Source organism: Heterodontus francisci, chromosome 8 (genome assembly GCF_036365525.1).
Source record: "Heterodontus francisci isolate sHetFra1 chromosome 8, sHetFra1.hap1, whole genome shotgun sequence".
Taxonomy (NCBI): Eukaryota; Metazoa; Chordata; class Chondrichthyes; order Heterodontiformes; family Heterodontidae; genus Heterodontus; species Heterodontus francisci.
The window spans coordinates 69,275,351-69,294,038 of record NC_090378.1 but is presented as its reverse complement, the minus strand read 5'-3'; the positions used below and the strand labels follow the sequence as shown (position 1 = coordinate 69,294,038).

At 43.9% G+C, this 18,688-nt stretch overlaps 1 protein-coding gene across 2 annotated transcripts in view; it reads left to right on the top strand.

Annotated features, from left to right (window-relative positions):
- Positions 1–18,688, top strand: part of pde4ba (phosphodiesterase 4B, cAMP-specific a) — an 832,714-nt gene that overhangs the window by 602,965 nt on the left and 211,061 nt on the right. Inside the window, exon 1 of one of the 2 annotated variants that reach the window (XM_068037290.1) lies at positions 17,955–18,100. The exons of the other annotated variant lie outside the window; for it this stretch is intronic. Coding sequence (XP_067893391.1) covers positions 17,991–18,100 — 110 coding nt within the window. The 5' untranslated portion in view covers positions 17,955–17,990. Of the gene's footprint in view, positions 1–17,954; positions 18,101–18,688 lie in introns of those variants that run through there. 2 annotated transcript variants of the gene reach the window in all.

Genomic DNA, 18,688 nt, shown 5'->3' with positions numbered 1-18,688 from the left:
AGCGCAAATATCTTGGAGGGTTGTGGAGCTGGAGGAGATTACAGAGATAGGGAGGGGCGAGGCTATGGAGGGACTGGAAAACAAAGAAGAGAATTTTAAAATTCAGGCATTGCTTATCTGGGTGCTAATACAGGCCAGCGAGCACAGGATTGATGGGTGAATGGGGCTTGCCGCAAGTAAGGACACAGTCAGCAGCTTTTTGGATGACTTCAAGTTTACGGAGTGTGCATTAGAGGGTTTCAGCAGCAGATAAGCTGAGGCATGAGTGGAGTCAGGCCATATTACAGAAGTGGAAATAGGCATTCTCAGTGATGGCACTGATATATGGTTGGAAGCTCATCTAGGGGTCAAACATGACACCAAGATTGCAGACTGGGCCTGCAACAGGTGGTGAAGGAACGAATAAGAAGGAAAAACCTGCTTGACTTAGCCCTTATCAATCTACCTGTCACAGATGAATCTGTCCATAACAGTATTGGTAAGAGTGACCACCGCTCAGTCCTTGTGGCGACGAAGTCCCATCGTCACACTAAGGATACCGTCCATCATGCCGTGGGGCACAACCACCATGTTAAATGGAATAGATTCAGAATAGATCTCGCAGCTCAAAACTGGGCATACATGAGGCGCTGTGGGCCATCAACAGCAGCAGAATGGTATTTGTTGTATGTTTGTTTGGTACACAGCCACCTTAATTAGTCTAGCTTAGAGAGATACTGGGATAGTTAGAACATTGATATTTATTATTTTAGAAGTATATACATCTTCACACTAGTCTGTGTGACTTCACCAAAGCCACGCTGCATCTAGCTTCAAGACTTTCTCACATGTGATCTCTTGGTAGGAGGTAAGTCAAAGACTTACAGCAAAAGTAGGAATATCACTAGCAGGTACTGATCTGAATCGGAGCTGAACCAAAGGTCTGATCGACTGTAGTCTGCTGTAGAAGACGTCAGAACTCTATGGAGTGACTGTACATTATTACTGGCCTCTCAGTTTAGAAGTCACATGTTTTGTTGATACCCCTTTATGTTTCAGATTAACCCTTTCAGACCCTTATACAACATCTCTCCCTAAGTCTTTATCCAAATATATATTTTCATACATGCACTTTTTATTTACATACTATGCCATCTCCCCCAAGTCTCTGACTTCATAGATTCAATCTGTCAGGAGGCTTCACAACTCTCCCTGATGTTGTTGTCGTCAGATGTGGAAGCTTGGTAGTTTTTATCTGAACTCTTGTATCTTGACTTGGATGGCCGTCATTGAGGTTTGTATTTTCCTGAGCTCTCTGAATTTCTGGTTCAACATCTGAATTGTCCAAATGTATGACTGATTGACTTCTTTGATGTAAAGGAATAAGATTCCTTCTATTTCTGTTGATTCTCCTGTCATGCTAGGCCCCCACTTGCCAAGAATGAGGCACATCAATTTTGTCATGAACATTGATTTTTAACTGTTGTTGGAGCAAGGATATGACTTGTTAAACAGATCAGACATTGCCGGAAAAAAACATTTACATACTAACAGACATCGAAGGTGAGGAAGTACATTCCAGGGCCTGCTAAGGAGGATACAATCCACAAGGGCCAGGACTGGTTAGACCAGCTGGTCACATGACTACCTGGTTGTTCCAGGGTTTTCTTTTGAACTGGCCATAGTGAGTTTGAAGGCAGAGTGCCTGTTTGCTCTTGGACTGAGAATGTCTCTCCTGTCTGTTCCCATCTGTTTCTCACAAGCCTCTGAAGTAACATTCACGCCACACAAGTGCCAGGCAATGACCATCTCCAACAAGAGAGAATCTAGCCATCTCCCCTTGACATTCAATGGCATTACCATCGCTGAATCCCCCACTATCAATATCCTAGGGGCTACAATGGTAACCAGAAACTGAACTGGAGTAGCCATAATAATACCATGGCTACAAGAGTAGGTCAGAGGCTAGGAATCCTGAGGCAAGTAACTCACCTCCTGACTTCCCAAAGCCTGTCCACCATCTACAAGGCACTAGTCAGGAGTGTGATGGAATCCTCTCCACTTGCCTGGATGGGTGCAGCTCCAACAACACTCAAGAAGCTCGACACCATCCAGGACAAAGCAGCCCGCTTGATTGGCACCCCATCGACAAACATTCACTCCCTCCACCACCAACGCACAGTGGCAGCAGTGTGTACCATCTACAAGATGCACTGCAGCAATGCACCAAGGCTCCTTAGACAGCAACTTCCAAACCCGCGACCTCTACCAACTAGAAGGACAAGGGCAGCAGTTGTATGGGAACACCACCACCTGCAAGTTCCCCTCCAAGTCACACACCATCCTGACTTGGAACTATATTGCCGTTCCTTCACTGTTGCTGGGTCAAAATCCTGGAACTCCCTTCCTAACAGCACTGTGGGTATACCTACCCCAAATGGACTGCAGTGGTTCACGAAGGCAGCTCACCACCACCTTCTCAAGGGCAATTAGGGATTGGCAATAAATGCTGGCCTGGCCAGCGTCGCCCACATCCCATAAATGAATTTTTAAAAAATCCACTGAAGACACATGAACCCCAAGAGAGAAAAGTCTCCTACAGTGAACAAGGTTTAAGAAGAACACTGAGCCCCAACGAAAAGTAAGATCTACCTACAATCAAGGACTCTACAGTGAGCTCGAAGAGCCGTAACAAAAACTCTTCAGATATTACTTCTAACTTCTCCACTTTATTTTTCTTCTGCTCTTTTCTGTCACGTTTTTTTTTAATTTATTTTTTTTTATTTTGAGATACAGCACTGAAACAGGCCCTTCGGCCCACTGAGTCTGTGCCGACCATCAACCACCCATTTATACTAATCCGACATTAATCCCATATTCCCTACCACATCCCCACCTTCCCTCAATTCTCCTACCACCTACCTACACTAGGGGCAATTTACAATGGCCAATTTACCTATCAAGCTGCAAGTCTTTGTCTGTGGGAGGAAACCGGAGCACCCAGCAGAAACCCACGCAGTCAAAGGGAGAACTTGCAAACTCCGCACAGGCAGTACCCAGAACTGAACCCGGGTCACTGGAGCTGTGAGGCTGCAGTGCTAACCACTGCGCCACTGTGCTGCCGCTTGCATGTGTGTATCGCGTATGCATACTGGCGTGGGCGCGTTGTGTATCTGTCGGCATTAACTGAATTAGAGTTTAAGTTTAATAAATTTCAACTTTTCTTCTTTAAGCCGAAGAAAGTCCGTTTGTGCTGGTTTCTTTGCCTTATAATAGGAAAGCAGTGAACAAGGATTCACCAAGGGGGAAATAAAAACATAGTGTGTTTAAAAATAAAACCCTGTTACAGTAAGACCAGGTAAAGGCTGAAAGGGAACCCTAGACCTCTTTCTCACTCCACTCTCTGGAAAATTACCCCTTCTCTGTTTTGCCCTTCTGACAACTTCGGTAGGTTCACAGTATGCTATTTCCTGTTATAATAATGGGTTTGTTTCTTCCGGTAAGACTTTTCTCTGTCTTAAACTCTCTGATAATCTTGGATTTGTATCCCTGGAAGTAATTTTGTGGTAAAATTGGAAGTTGCGTCCTAAGTTTTCTTCCCATTAATATTTTGGATGGTGCTAATTCACATAATGTGGTAGTTCTGTAGTGCAGAAGTGCTGATTGAAATTCTTGATTCTTCTTTATCAGTGCTTTAATAGTACTGACTGCTCACTCAGCATTTCCATTAGATTGTGGATACCGAGGGAAACTTGTTATATGCAGAAATCTACTGATTTCTGCAAAGTTTTTGATGTAATAATTTACAAATTGTGGTCTATTATCGGACACCATCTGATCAGGTATACCATGTGTTGCAAAGATTTCTTTTAACATTCAAATGATTGCTTCAGTTGTTGTTGTGTACAAATGTTTAACCTCAATCCATCTTGAAAAATAATTACTACAATTAGATAAGATCTTCCATCAAAGATGAATAGATCCATCGCCAAACATTCACATGGTCTGGTTTGGAATTGGGTCGAAATAAGAGGTTTTCTCCAATCCAGTTTGTGAATTGCACATACATGACAATTTGAAATCACCTCTTTAATATCCTTTGATAATCCTGGCCACCAGACAGATGACTAAGCCTGTGCTCCACATTTAGTTATGCCCATATGACCCTGGTGTATTTTTGCCAAGATCTGTTCCCGGAGTGACTCTGGAATCACCAATCACTCGTCATATATACCAGCAAATCATCCACTGTGGTAAAGTGTCTACTGTGTTCGAAGAAGATTTTCATCCTCTTACCACTAGGATTCTGTTGCAGCCAACCTTGCTTGCAATATTGGTAAACATAGATGCATTCTTCATCTTGCCTCTGTGCCTGATGAATTTGTTGGACCGAAATAGAAAGTAGAAATTCGCTAACGGCTCTTGTCTTTTGTGGGTCTGCCATTATGCTGCTACTATTGACAATGTGTCCTAAAAAACGAATAGATGTTTTTGAAAACTTACACTTCTCGTTGAGTGTTAGGCCTTTGTCCTGCAGATGATTCAAAACTGCTCTAACCCTTTATTTTCTCTAATGGACTCTACATGAACTGAGATGTCGTCCATATGGCATATTACACCTTAAAGGACCTGTAGAATATTTGACATAGCTGTCTGGAATATTTCCGGTGCTGACGTGATACCGAATGGTAGATGGTTAAAACCAAATCTTCCAAAGGGAGATATGAGGGTTGTCCATAACCTTGACTTTTTATCTAATGGAACTTGCGAAAAGCCACTATTTGCATCAAGCTTCGTGAACACGGAATTTTTGGATAACTTTGCCAAGCTTTTGTCCACTGAGGACATTGGATGGACTTCTCATGCCACGTTCTTATTAAGTTAAGTCTACACAAATGTGAAGATCACCATTAGGTTTAGGAACTGGAACCATTCCCAAATACCACTCTGTAGGTTCAGTAACAGGACAAATTACTCCCATCCTGGTCTTCCTTCTAATTGATGTTTGACTTTCTTCATTAATTGGTGTGGAATCTTCCCAGGTGTGAAAGACACACTGCTTTAGCGTCTTTCCTCAATGTAATACTATATTCGGTCTTCAGTCTGCCTAGACAGTAAACAATTTTGGAAATTCCTGTTGGAAGTGACTCCCAGATTTCTTATATGATGAAGGTCAATACAAGCTCTTCTACTTAAGAGAGAGAATTTCTAATTCTTTAGAACATACAACTTTTCTAATATTTGCTTTCCCTTTTACTGGAGTGTTATCTGTAGCTTCCACTTTATTTTGAGTTCAACCCCTCCTGGGCCATGTAACTGGGTTTCTGTTGGTTGCAGATAACCAGGGCTCTTTGTCTGATAAGACAGTTACACTCACTCCGGTGTCAAGTTTAAAATTAGCGATATGTCTGTTAACATATATATCTGCAGACCAAAATGCCTGATCTCACCAAGAAAGTGTATTGATTGCTCTTCTGAAGAATTAACCACTCTATTCTTGAATGATTTTTCTTTTCCACCTGTGGGAGTAGCTATTTTTGCTTGGCACATTTTATGGAAATGCCCTATTTTCTTACAGTGGAAGCATTCTGCTTTGTTTGCATGACACTATTTGCATCTGTGGGTACTTTTGGCACCACATTAGCCTTTATCGCAAGAGGATTTGAGTACAGGAGTAGCGAAGTCTTGCTTCAATTGTATAGAACCTTGGTTAGACCGCACCTGGAGTGCAATGTGCAGTTTTGGTCACCTTTCCTTAGGAAGGATATTATTGCCATAGAGGGAGTTCGCCAGACTTGTTCCCGGGATGGCAGTACTGTACCTATGAAGAGAGATTTGGGAAACTGGGCCTGTATTCTCCTGAGTTTCAAAAAATGAGCGGTGATCTCATTGAAACTTACAAAATACTTAAATATTGTGTTTTGAGCTTTGCAAACATGGGCTGGTTGGGTATAGCCTGTACCTTTCCTGTTGCGAACAGCAGAAGGGACATGTTGTTTAACATGATGCGCTAGCACAGTGTTCAACGTTAAGTGTGATTCCGTGATTGGACAACATTTTCTAAATAATCCTCAGTGTGCTAAGAACTACGCTGACAACCAATTTAAGATTGTCAGTCGGACTCGCAGTCTGCTGCATTTGCGCTTACTGAAAGCTGCATGTATTAATACACAGGGTCCTGTTCTTTGCAGACAGCAAGAACATATACACACATTGCGCCTGTTTCAGCTAAACAACATAAGTGACAGCCATTCGCTGGTTCATTCCTCAGAGCAATGCCTTGACCAATCAGAGTCAAGCTGCCTCATTTAAAGTTCAAACAAAGCTTTGCAGTTAACTGTCAGTCACCATAAACTGGTGCATTCTCCATGGTAATGCCTGTACCAATCAGAGTCCATTTGCCAACCAATCTGCACTGTCTTCTCATACACCAAAAATTTGTTGCTTCCCTTACATTTGTATTCGTGCGAATGGTCCTGATGAGTGCAAGATGAAAAACTTTGACAAAATGTCTCTGTTTTCAGCAATACTCAAGTTCTGTACTACCAAATGACTAGTAGTTATAATTTCACGTTCATGTTCTCCCCTCCAGTCTCGGAAGTTTCCTGTGCTTTTTTAGCTCCGTGCTGTTTCCCTCTATGGCTGTTTCAGCCTTCAAAATCTCGCCACTAGACTAAGGATTACTTCCCTTCTTATATTAAGCTCCATTTTATAGCATTACTACTATACTCCTTTAACTCTCATCTTGTAAAGAATCAAGTATTTACAGCCTCTTTTCTTGCTTTTTCTTTGCTCCGGACGCCACGTGTAATGGCATCGACCTCGGATTGGCCAGCGTCACGGACTTTCCTGGTGCTGCATGCCTAGTACCGTTACAGATGATTTTTTTACCCTCTTTCAGGGTTGCTCACCAGATCCTTGAACTTTGCTTGGTCCCCCGACTCGAAGCCTACGCTTGCTGGAAAAGATTGCTACCACCAATTCCCTGACTTGCTGGCCGGAACATTCGCTGGGCAAGAGGACCCGCCCACTGGCCGAAAGGTTAGTGGCGAGCCCGCCTCCACTGGTAGGAGGAGCCAGGCCAGAAATTTTCACTCCCCAGGCCAATAATTGGTCTTGGGTGGGTCTACCTGCCTCCTTGAGGGGGGAAGTCCTGCCGAATGGCGCAGCTGGCCAATCAGCGGGCCAGCAACTCTTAGTCCCAGCAGCGCCACCGGGACCAATGGCCATTGCTGAGACTGCAACCTAGCCATCGCAAGCAAGGTGAAGGACGGCCCCGGATGGCAGGTAGATTTTTAGGGCCTCGCCCGGGACAATTGGTCGGGCCCCAGCGAGGCAAGGAGGAGTCGGTCAGGGGGGCAGGGGAGTGTTGTGCGTTGGGGGTGGTTGGGGCTTTGGGGGCAGCCCGCCGTGGGGCACAGGGTGCCTGATCAGGAGGGCCCCACCCCTCCCCCCCAACCACCCCCCCCAGCCAGCCTGCAAGAAGACTGCCAGGTTTTACCAGGCAGGGTTCTTGAGGCTTTTGCCGTCTGGCTGCCGAGCGTAAGACACCCACAGCAGCGGGAGGAGGCCCTCAAGTGCCATTTAATTGGCCACTTAAGTGTCTTGATTGGCTTGGGGCAGGTGGGACGTTTCTCACCGCTGCCGCCCCACGTAAAATTACAGTGGGGGCGGGAGGGGGTCGGGAACGGCCCCCACCCCACCTCCCACTCAATTTTACACCCCTCCCCCCACCACCACCGGCCCGCTCGCTTGGGGTCCGTAAAATTCCAGCCTCTGTGTCTGGAGCTCTAGAGCATTTCAACAGTCTCTTCTGGAGTCCTGCAGTTTAACTTCTTTCAAATTCTTCTTCTGGGTGTAGCCTGATAAGAGCCCCCATTGGTCTCGATCTCACTGCTGATCACCAATTTGTATGTTTGTTTATTACGCTGCCACCTTAATGAGTATAGCTAAGAGAGATACTTCAGTCTGGGGTAGTTGGAACATTGATATTTGTTATATTACAACTAGACACATCTTCACACTAGTGTATGTAACTCCACCTAAGCCACGCTACATCTCGCTTCACGTTTCTCTCACATGTGATCTCTTACATCATCATGCTAGGAGGTATTCTTTACACTGTCTTAAGAGTAACCCTTTCAGACCCTTATACTACAGTATTCAACCACAATCTGTAACCTCATGGCCAGGCATATCCCTCACTGTACCATTACCATCAAGCCAGGGGATCAATCCTGATTCAATGAAGAGTGCAGGAGAGCATGCCAGGAGCAGCACAAGGCATACCTAAAAATGAGGTGTCAGCCTGGTGAAGTTACAACACAGGACTACATGCATGCTAAACAGCAGAAGCAGCAAGCGATATACAGAGCTAAGCGATCCCATAACCAAAGATCAAAGTTCTGCAGTCCTGCCCCATCCAGTCGTGAGTGGTGGTGGACAATTGCTGGAGGAGAAGGCTCCACAAATATCCCCATTCTCAATGATGTGGGAGTCCAGCACATCAGTGCAAAAGACAAGGCGGAAGCATTTGCATCCATCTTCAGCCAGAAGTGCTAAGTGGATGATCCATGTCAACCTCCTCCTGAAGTCTCCAGCATCACAGATTCAAGTCTTCAGCCAATTCAGTTCACTCCACGTAATATCAAGAAATGGCTGAAGGCACTGGATACTCAAAAGACTTTGGGCCCTGACAACATCCCAGCTGTAGTACTGAAGACATGCTCCAGAGCTAGCCAACCCCTAGCCAAGCTGTTCCAGTACAGCTACAACACTGACATCTACCCAACAAAGTGGAAAATTGCCCAGGTATGTCCTGTCCACAAAAAGCAGGACAAATCCAATCTTGGCTGATTACCGCCCATCAGTCTACTCTCAATCATCAGCAAAGTGATGGAAGGTGTCATTGAGAGTGCTATCAAACAGCACTTATACAGCAACAACCTGCGCACTGATGCTCATTTTGGGTTCTGCCAGGGCCACTCAGCTCCACATCTCATTGCAGCCTTGGTTGAGACATGGACAAGAAGTGAGGTGAGAGTGACTGTCCTTGACAACAAGGCAGCATTTGACTGAGTGTGGAATCAAGCACCCCTAGCAAAATTGAAGTTAATAGAAATCAGGGAAAAACTCTCCACTGGTTGGCATCATACCTAGTACAAAGGAAAATGGTTGTGATTGTTGAAGGCCAAACATCTAAGCCCCAGGATGTCACTGCAGGAGTTCCTCAGGGTAGTGTTCCACTGCCAACCATCTTCAGCTTCTTCATCAATGACGTTCCCTCCATCATAAAGTCACAAATGGGGATATTCGCTAATGATTGCACAGCATTTAGTACCATTTGTGACTCCTCACATACTGAAGCAGTCGGTGTCCACATGCAGCAAGACATGGACAACATTAGCGCCATACAATTGCCAGACAATGACCATCTCCAACAAGAGAGAAACTAACCATCTCCCCTTGACATAACATTACCATCGCTGAATCCCCCACCATCAACAACCTGAGGGTTACCATTGACCAGAAACTACCTGAACCACTCATATAAATACTGTGGCTACAAGAGCAGGTCAGAGGCTGGGAATTCTGCAGTGAGTAACTCACCTCCTGACTCCCCAAAGCCTGTCCACCATCAGTCAGGAGCGTGATAGAATACTCTTCATTTGCCTAAATTGTGCAGCTCCAACAACACTCAAGAAGCTCGACACCATCCAGGACAAAGTAGCCCGCATGATCGGCACACCATCTACCTCCATAAACATTCACTCCCTCCACCACTGGCGCACAGTGTCAGCAGTGTGTGCCATATACAAATTGCACTACAGCAACTTGCCAAGCCTCCTTTGACAGCACCTTCCAAACCTGCCACCTTTACCACCTAGAAGGACAAGGGCAGCAGATGCATGGGAACACCACCACCTGCAAGTTCCCCTCCAAGCCATACATCATCTTGATTTGGAACTATACCGCTGTTCCTTCACTGTCGCTGAGTCAAAATCCTGGAACTCCCTCCATAACATCACTGTGGGTGTATCTACACCACAAGGACTGCAGCGGTTCAAGAACGTGGCTCAACACCACCTTCTCAAAGGAAACTAGGAATGGGCATCAAATGCTGGCCTTGCCAATGACATTCACATCCCTTGAAAAGATTTTTTAAAAAACGAGTCTGGTTCAACCCCAGACAGTTACCAGGGAGAGGGATGGAGTCGGTACCTAGGGAACGGAGTTTGAAACGGGAACCGAAGGCAATGCCTTTAATCTTCCCAACATTTAATTAGAGGAATTTTCTGCTCATCCAATACTGGATGTCAGACAAACAGACTGATAATTTAGCAAAATTGGAGGAGTCAAGAGAGTGGTGGTGAGGTGGAACTGGATGTCGTCAATGCACATGTAAAAATTAACCTGTTTTTTCGGATGATACTGCAGGGCAGATGAGAAATAGGAGGGGCAAGGAAAGATTCCTGGGGGACACCAGATTTAACGGTGTGGGAGTGAGAAGAGAAGCATTGCAGGTGGTTCTCTGGCTATGATTAGATAGATAATAATGGAACTAGGCGAGGATAGTCCCCCACCCAGCTGGACGGGTTTTGAGCAGGATGGTTTGTTCAAGCATGCCAAAGGCAGGTCAAGATGAACGAGGAGGGAGAGCTTACCTTCATCACAGTCAGATCGGATATCATTTGTGACTTTAAATACCATTTCGGTACTTGGGCAGGGGCAGTTATCTGATTGGAGGGATTCATACATGGAATTCCAGGAAAGATGGACACGGATTTGGGAAGCATCATCACGTTCAAGGACTTTGGAGAGAAAAGGGAGGTTGGAGATGGGATGCTAATTTGCAAGGATGGTGGGGTCAAGGGGGTTTTTTTGAGGAGAGGTGCGATGATAACAGTTTTGAAGAAGAAAGCTACAGTACCTGAAGAGAGGTAACAGTTAATATTGGCTAACATGGGGTTAAGGAAGGGAAGTTAGGTGGATAGCAGTTTAGTGGGTATTGAGTTGAGGGAGCAGGAGGTGGGTCTTATGGACAAGATGAGCTTGGAGAGAGGAGATAGGAGAGGATCTAGTGAAAGATGTAAGATCATAGCTAGTGCACAGGGGATCTTTAGAGGACGTTTAGCTCGGTAGGCTCTGGAAAAGGAGGGAAAAGGCAGGCGCAGCTAATAAGATGGCTTCAGTCTTAAGGACAAAGAATTCCGTGAGTTCCTTATACTTATTGTTGGAGGTGAAGGTGGAGGAGAAGGGTTTAAGAAGATGGTTTGCAGTAGAGAAAAGAAGTCAGGGGTTATCTTTGAATTCCAGGATGATCCTGAAATAGTGAGCAGTTTTAGCAGATGAGAGCCGGATCTGATCGCACTTTATGTGGTCCAGCCAGATTTGGTAATGAATAGCTAAACCAATTTGCCGCCATATCCGTTCAAATCTGCATCCCTTGGACTTAAGGTAGTGGAGATGAGGGCCGTACCGGGGTAATGGCCAAGTTGAAAGTGAGTAATAGTTTTAGTGGAGACAATCACATCAACATTCAACAGGACAAAGCTTGGGGATTGCAGCACAATTAGAGGATATCTCAGAAGATCGTGGGGCTGGAGGAAACTGCAGCGATAGGAAGGGATGAGGCTGTGGAAGAAATTGAAGATTAAGATGAGAATTTTAAAATAGAGGCTTTGCTTAATTGGGAGCCAATCTAGGTCAGCAAGTAAAGGGTGATGGGTGAACGGAACTTGCTGTGGGGTAGGACATGGGCCAGCACTGTTTTGGTTGACCTCAAGTTTATGGAGAGTAGAACATGGGTGGTTGACCAGGAGTACATTGAAATAGTCAAGCTTAGAGGCAACAAAAGCCTGGAAGATGAAGCCAGCAGCAGATTAGCTGAGGCAGGGATGAAGTGAGGTGATGTTAGGGAGGTGGAAATAGGTGTTCTTAGTGATAGCGCATATATGTGGTTGAAAGCTCATCTTGAGGTCAAAAATGACCCCCGACATTGTGAACAGTCTGGTTCAGCCTCAAACAGTTGCCAGGGAGCCAAACATTGATAAGGCCATAATAAAAAACAAGTACAAGGATTTATTTCTTGAGGGATAGAACTGAAAAGTAGAGAAGTTATGCCAAGCCTGTATTGAACCTTGGTTAGACCACACTTGTAGTACTGTGTACAATTCTGGTCACTATATTATAAAAAGGATATAGCAGCACTGGAGAGGGTCCAAAAGGTAGTTACAAGAATAGTACCAGAAATGTAAGATTATATCTATTAGGAAAGGATGAACAGGCTAGGTCACTTTTCTCTTGAAAAGTGAAGGCTGAGGGGTGACCTAGTAGACATAGAGCATTTCCACTTGTGGAAAGAGAAAAACTAAAAGCCATTAATATAAGATGGGCACCAAGAAATCAAATGGAAATTCAGAATAAATTTCTTTATCCAGAGACTGGTGAGAATGTGAAACTTGCTACCACAGGCAGTGTTTGAAACAAATAGTATGGATGCATTTAAGGGGAGGCTAGATAAACATATGTGGGAGAAGGGAGTAGACAGTAATGCTGATAACGTTAGATAAGGAGAGACGGGAGGAGACTCGAGTGGAGCATAAACACTGGCGTGGAGTGGTTGGGCCAAATTGCCTGTTTCAGTGCTGTATGTTCTGTGTAATTCTACATAACCCTGCACCATTTAGAGAGGATCACAAGAAAATTGGACCTTAAAAATGTACTGTTTACTTATTGGATATGTTTGTTATTGCAGTCAGTGCTGTGCAGTGCAGGCTATAACTCTATACTAGTTGGGGTGATTAAGTATACAAGGAATTGCACCTTAATGAGAGATGAACTATTGAGTAAACACCTGTTCCTGCCCAAAATACAGAGCACATAAACAACTTTTTAATTGATATAATGGAATTGGGAAATGGTTAGCGCTTTTTGGCCGATTTAAACTATTGTCCAACTTAAATGGAGGCAGTTATGTGGTTGGGGTAGTTTTAATTTAACCCACCTGGTGAGAAATTGACTGGATCAGATCAGCTGCCCATTTTACACTCCACCCGAATTTACTTTTCATTGAAGTGAATGGAAAGTAAAGTCAGGGAGCCAATTGGGTCATTCAGTTTCCTGCCAGGCAGGTTCAGTTAAGATTACCTTCATTGATTTTCATGGTACAAGTGGTGTAGCATGAAAATTTGGCACAAGCACACACACTTAACTGTAACCCTCATGACAATGCTTATATATCACCTGATTTATTTACCTCAATTGTTTATTCATTTTTGGTGCAATATAGTACTCATTATTGAAATTTTCCCAAATTTCATGACATCAGTATGCATGTTAAGACAGAACTGCTAATACTTATTTAGGCCCCGCAACCTAAAGATGCCTATGTGCTGTTGATCCTAGATTCCACTTTATAGAGAATTTATAACTATTTCAATAATATGTCATTTTGGTTTGTGGCATTCTGTGAGAACTGTGGGAAGCAGACCCTTATTCAACATCTGTTTGTCAGTTTTGAAGGACAGTTGTGTTTTTTGAGTTGTTTTCAGGATTTTGGCTATCTGCACTAATATCACTTTATGTGGTCTTAAATTTTGCTCTATAACGCACCTGAAAAACACCTCGGGCATTTTATTATGATGTTACGATCAAGTGAGGAGAGGTTGAAGGGCCCCCCTCTTTTCCTCCTCATTTGACCACAAAAGTTTTTTTTTTAAGCGGATATACTTGCCACTTCAGTGAGTATTTAACTATTTATGTGCTATGATCATAAAAAGAACCAATCGGACAGGTTTTCTTGAGTTTAACAAAGAAAGAGGTTAGCTTTTTTGAACCTACGCTGACCTAAGTCAAATAATAAACTACGCTGCAACTTTCACACACACACACTCTTGTGAGGTTCAAATACACACAAAAATATGTTACAGAGTGGGGAACGATATATTGGTTGAATTAGAGTCCAGAGAAATAAAAAGGGATATACAGTCTGTGGTGGTTGGTAACCTGGCTGGGTTCAGGCTGAACTTGGTGATCCTGAGGCTTTTGGTTTGAAGATGTGTGCAGCTGATTCAGTGGTTCTCCTGGAGACAGCAATGCAGATGATTTCCTTCATGGGGTCTCTGTCTGTAGCAGGGATAGGCCTAGATGGTTACGGTCAGAAGGCAGGGTACAAAGCTTGTAATAAAAGCAAAATACTGCAGATGCTGGAAATCTCAAATAAAAACAGAAAGTTCTGGAAATATTCAGCAGGTCTGGTAGCATCTGTGGAGAGAGAAGCAGAGTTAATATTACAGGTTGGTGACCTTTCATCAGTTCTTATGAAAGGTCACTGACCTGAAACATTAACTCTGCTTCTCTCTTCACAAATGCTGCCAGACCTGTTGAGTATTTCCAGCACTTTCTGTTTGCAAAGCTTGCAAGGTGGATTGGAAAGAGAGAGAGGGAGAAGAGATCCTACTTGAGTCTTTTCTTATTGGTATCTAGCTGCTTGTCTGGTTGCTGCAGAGAAAACACCAGCTTAAGCACACAGATGGTGGGCCTGTCACATGACCATCACCCAATGACTCAACATGATGGTTACCAGTGTGTATTCCCTCTTGCAACTTAATCAGTCCATGTCTAGGACTTCTTACAACCAGGATCCCATTGTTCAAGTGATTAGGTTTGAGTGGTTCGTCTCCACCAGTTTAATGTCCAAGTGATGGCCTTAATGTTTTGTTAATGGGAGCAGGATAGGTAGTTCACTCAGATTCCCCAGTCATTGTTCTTGCTGTGACTGGCAGACAATTTGTCTCTGCCTCAATGCATTGGAATGTGGAGTATAGTAGTGCAAATTGAGGTGGCCATCTTAGCTGCTAGTAGAGTCAGCTTTTATCTGTTCCTTTTTCATTAAAATTTAATTCAGGTTTCCAGTCGATGGATTAAAAAAATCATCATTTGAGATAGTCGGAGGAGCTAGGGGAGGTCCTAAATGAATACTTTGCTTCAGTATTCACTAGTGAGAGGGACCTGGTCGTTTGTGAGGACAGCGTGAAACAGGCTGATATGCTCAAACAGGTTGCTGTTAAGAGGGAGGATGTGCTGGAAATTTTGAAAGACATGAGGACAGATAAGTCCCCGGGGCCAGACGGGATGTACCCAAGGATATTACGGGAAGCGAAGGAAGAGATTGCCACGCCTTTGGCGATGATCTTTGCGTCCTCACTGTCCACTGGAGTAGTACCAGATGATTGGAGGGTGGCAAATGTTATTCCCTTGTTCAAGAAAGGGAATAGGGATAACCCTGGGAATTATAGATCAGTCAGTCTTACGTCGGTAGTGGGCAAATTATTGGAGAGGATTCTGAGACAGGATTTATGATTATTTGGAAAAGCATAGTTTGATTAGAGACAGTCAGCATGGTTTTGTGAGGGGCAGGTCATGCCTCACAAGCCTTATTGAATTCTTTGAAGATGTGACAAAACACATTGATGAAAGAAGAGCAGTGGATGTGGTGTATATGGATTTTAGCAAGGCGTTTGATAAGGTTCCCCATGGTAGGCTCATTCAGAAAGTAAGGAAGCATGGGATACAGGGAAAGTTGGCTGTCTGGATACAGAATTGGCTGGCCCATAGAAGACAGAGGGTGGTAGTAGATGGAAAGTATTCAGCCTGGAACTCGGTGACCAGTGGTGTTCCGCAGGGATCTGTTCTGGGACCTCTGCTCTTTGTGATTTTTATCAATGACTTGGATGAGGAAGTGGAAGGCTGGGTTAGCAAGTTTGCCGAAGGTTGCTGGAGTTGTGAATAGTGTGGAAGGCTGTTGTAGGTTGCAACGGGACATTGACAGGATGCAGAGCTGGGCTGAGAAGTGGCAGATGGAGTTCAACCTGGAAAAGTGTGAAGTGATTCATTTTGGAAGGTCGAATTTGAATGCAGAATACAGGCTTAAAGACAGGATTCTTGGTAGTGTGGAGGAACAGAGGGATCTTGGGGTCCATGTCCATAGATCGCTTAAAGTTGCCACCCAAGTTGATAGGGTTGTTAAGAAAGCGTATGGGGTGTTGGCTTTCATTAACAGGGGGATTGAGTTTAAGAGCCGCGAGGTTATGCTGCAGCTCTATAAAGCCCTGGTTAGACCACACTTGGAATATTGTGTTCAGTTCTGGTCGCCTCATTATAGGAAGGATGTGGAAGCTTTAGAGAGGGTGCAGAGGAGATTTACCAGGATGCTGCCTGGTCTGAAGGGCATGTCTTACGAAGAAAGATTGAGGGAGCTAGGGCTTTTCTCATTGGAGCGAAGAAGGATGAGAGGTGACTTGATAGTGGGGTACAAGATGATGAGAGGCATAGATAGAGTGGATAGCCAGAGACTTTTTCCCAGGGCGGAAAGGGCTATCACCAGGGGGCATAATTTTGTGATTGGAGGAAGGCTGCAGAGCTGGGCTGAGAGATGGCAAATGGAGTTTAATGCGGAAAAGTGTGAGGTGATTCACTTTGGAAGGAGTAACAGGAATGCAGAGTACTGGGCTAATGGGAAGATTCTTGGTAGTGTAGATGAGCAGAGAGATCTTGGTGTCCAGGTACATAAATCCCTGAAAGTTGCCACCCAGGTTAATAGGGCTGTTAAGAAGGCATATGGTGTGTTAGCTTTTATTAGTAGGGGGATCGAGTTTCGGAGCCACGAGGTCATGCTGCAGCTGTACAAAACTCTGGTGCGGCCGCACCTGGAGTATTGCGTGCAGTTCTGGTCATCGCATTATAGGAAGGATGTGGAAGCTTTGGAAAGGGTGCAGAGGAGATTTACTAGGATGTTGCCTGGTATGGAGGGAAGGTCTTACGAGGAAAGGCTGAGGGACTTGAGGTTGTTTTCGTTAGAGAGAAGGAGGAGGAGAGGTGACTTAATAGAGACATATAAGATAATCAGAGGGTTAGATAGGGTGGATAGTGAGAGTCTTTTTCCTCGGATAGTGATGGCAAACACGAGGGGACATAGCTTTAAGTTGAGGGGTGATAGATATAGGACAGATGTCAGAGGTAGTTTCTTTACTCAGAGAGTAGTAGGGGCGTGGAACGCCCTGCCTGCAACAGTAGTAGACTCGCCAACTTTAAGGGCATTTAAGTGGTCATTGGATAGACATATGGATGAAAATGGAATAGTGTAGGTCAGATGGTTTCACAGGTCGGCGCAACATCGAGGGCCGAAGGGCCTGTACTGCGCTGTAATGTTCTATGTTCTATGTTCTCTCTACCCACCATATTGGAGACTTTGGATGCCAAATTGCATTCAAACAATGGTCATTGCATATTTCCTATTCTGGGCCTCTCTTCCTGTATATTCAGGGTTCACTCTGTTGGTTGGCATCCCCTAGTTGTCTTTCTGTGGCACTTGCATTGCCATTTTTTTCTTTTGGAGGGAAAGAAAACTATTACAGGCCAATGAATGTCAGAGAAAATGGCTCCATATGAGGTCATACATGAGAGGTGAAAGGGCCTTGACCTTTACATGAAGTATTCTTGAAGACTCACAGAAGCCCTTGTAACAGGCAAAGTGAGTTGAGAGAAGGTACTTGAGTGTTTTGAGAGGTTATTGTTTTTGGAGTGAGTACTCCTGACACCCAATTGCAATCGGATGCATAACCTAGTCACAGAACCACTAATTAGCATACCGCTCAAAAAAGGCAGGTGCTCTGGCCTTTCAAGAGACGGTCCCTTTAAAATGACAGCAGCCAGACTGTCAGCGTTAATGGGGTGATAAGTTTACTAATTCCATTTCGAGTCCATTACAGCCTCAGAAATGTTGATTTGACTTGCTCGAAATCAGCTCCAACAAGTCCTGTTGTGTATTATATCCAACTGTCAGTCCATTCCAAAAAATAGGAAACTCCACTTCAGGATGCTGGGCCTGCACATCTCTTTCCTTTTCAGTTCACAGTAACAGGATTTGCTAAGAAACTTTTTGTGGGTATGTATTTCAGTATAGCCAGATTACACATGACTGAAATGTCAGACAAATAGTATTTGCAACAATGATTCTTCATTCTGCGTCTTGGGACTTTCCTGCAAAGCGTCCTAATAAAGTTCATTTTACCTTCAGTGAGGAAGATATTAAACGAGCTCGCCTGTCTTCCAAAATCAGGTTGGTACTATGCTGTTTTCTTTCTGCACCAAATAGTTTCATGCCTTTGAACAGCTGTTAAATTGAGAACAGTCTTACTCATTTCAATTAAACTGCCACAGATCCTGAATATGTTTGTTTTTTATATAATATATTTATGTGACAACCACAGCCTTCCGAGTTGATTTATCTGAAAAGTAATCCTGTGAGTTAGTTTCTTTAGCTTTGTAATTAAAAGAACTTCAATATATTAAATAGTGAAATGCAAGTTTCACCTGATTACCTTATTCTTGGCTCTGAAACAAAATTGCCTCCATTTAGTCCATGAGTAACTCACTGCAGAATCCATACTGTAGAAAAAAAGTGAGGTGAACGTCTGATAAGTGATCAATTAACAAAAAATACATTAACAAGTTTGAAATTTCTCTGTTATTCTAATGAAACCTTAATCCATGGGCTAGCACCTTCACTACTTTAATGGAGAGGGTAATTTCATGAGTTTTGCACTTGTTATTAATATTGCATGGACATAGTGCAATTTCAGTCCACAGAGCAGGCAAAAAAAATCACAGTTGCTTTTAATTTTGCATGTCTTTTTCTCTGTAATTA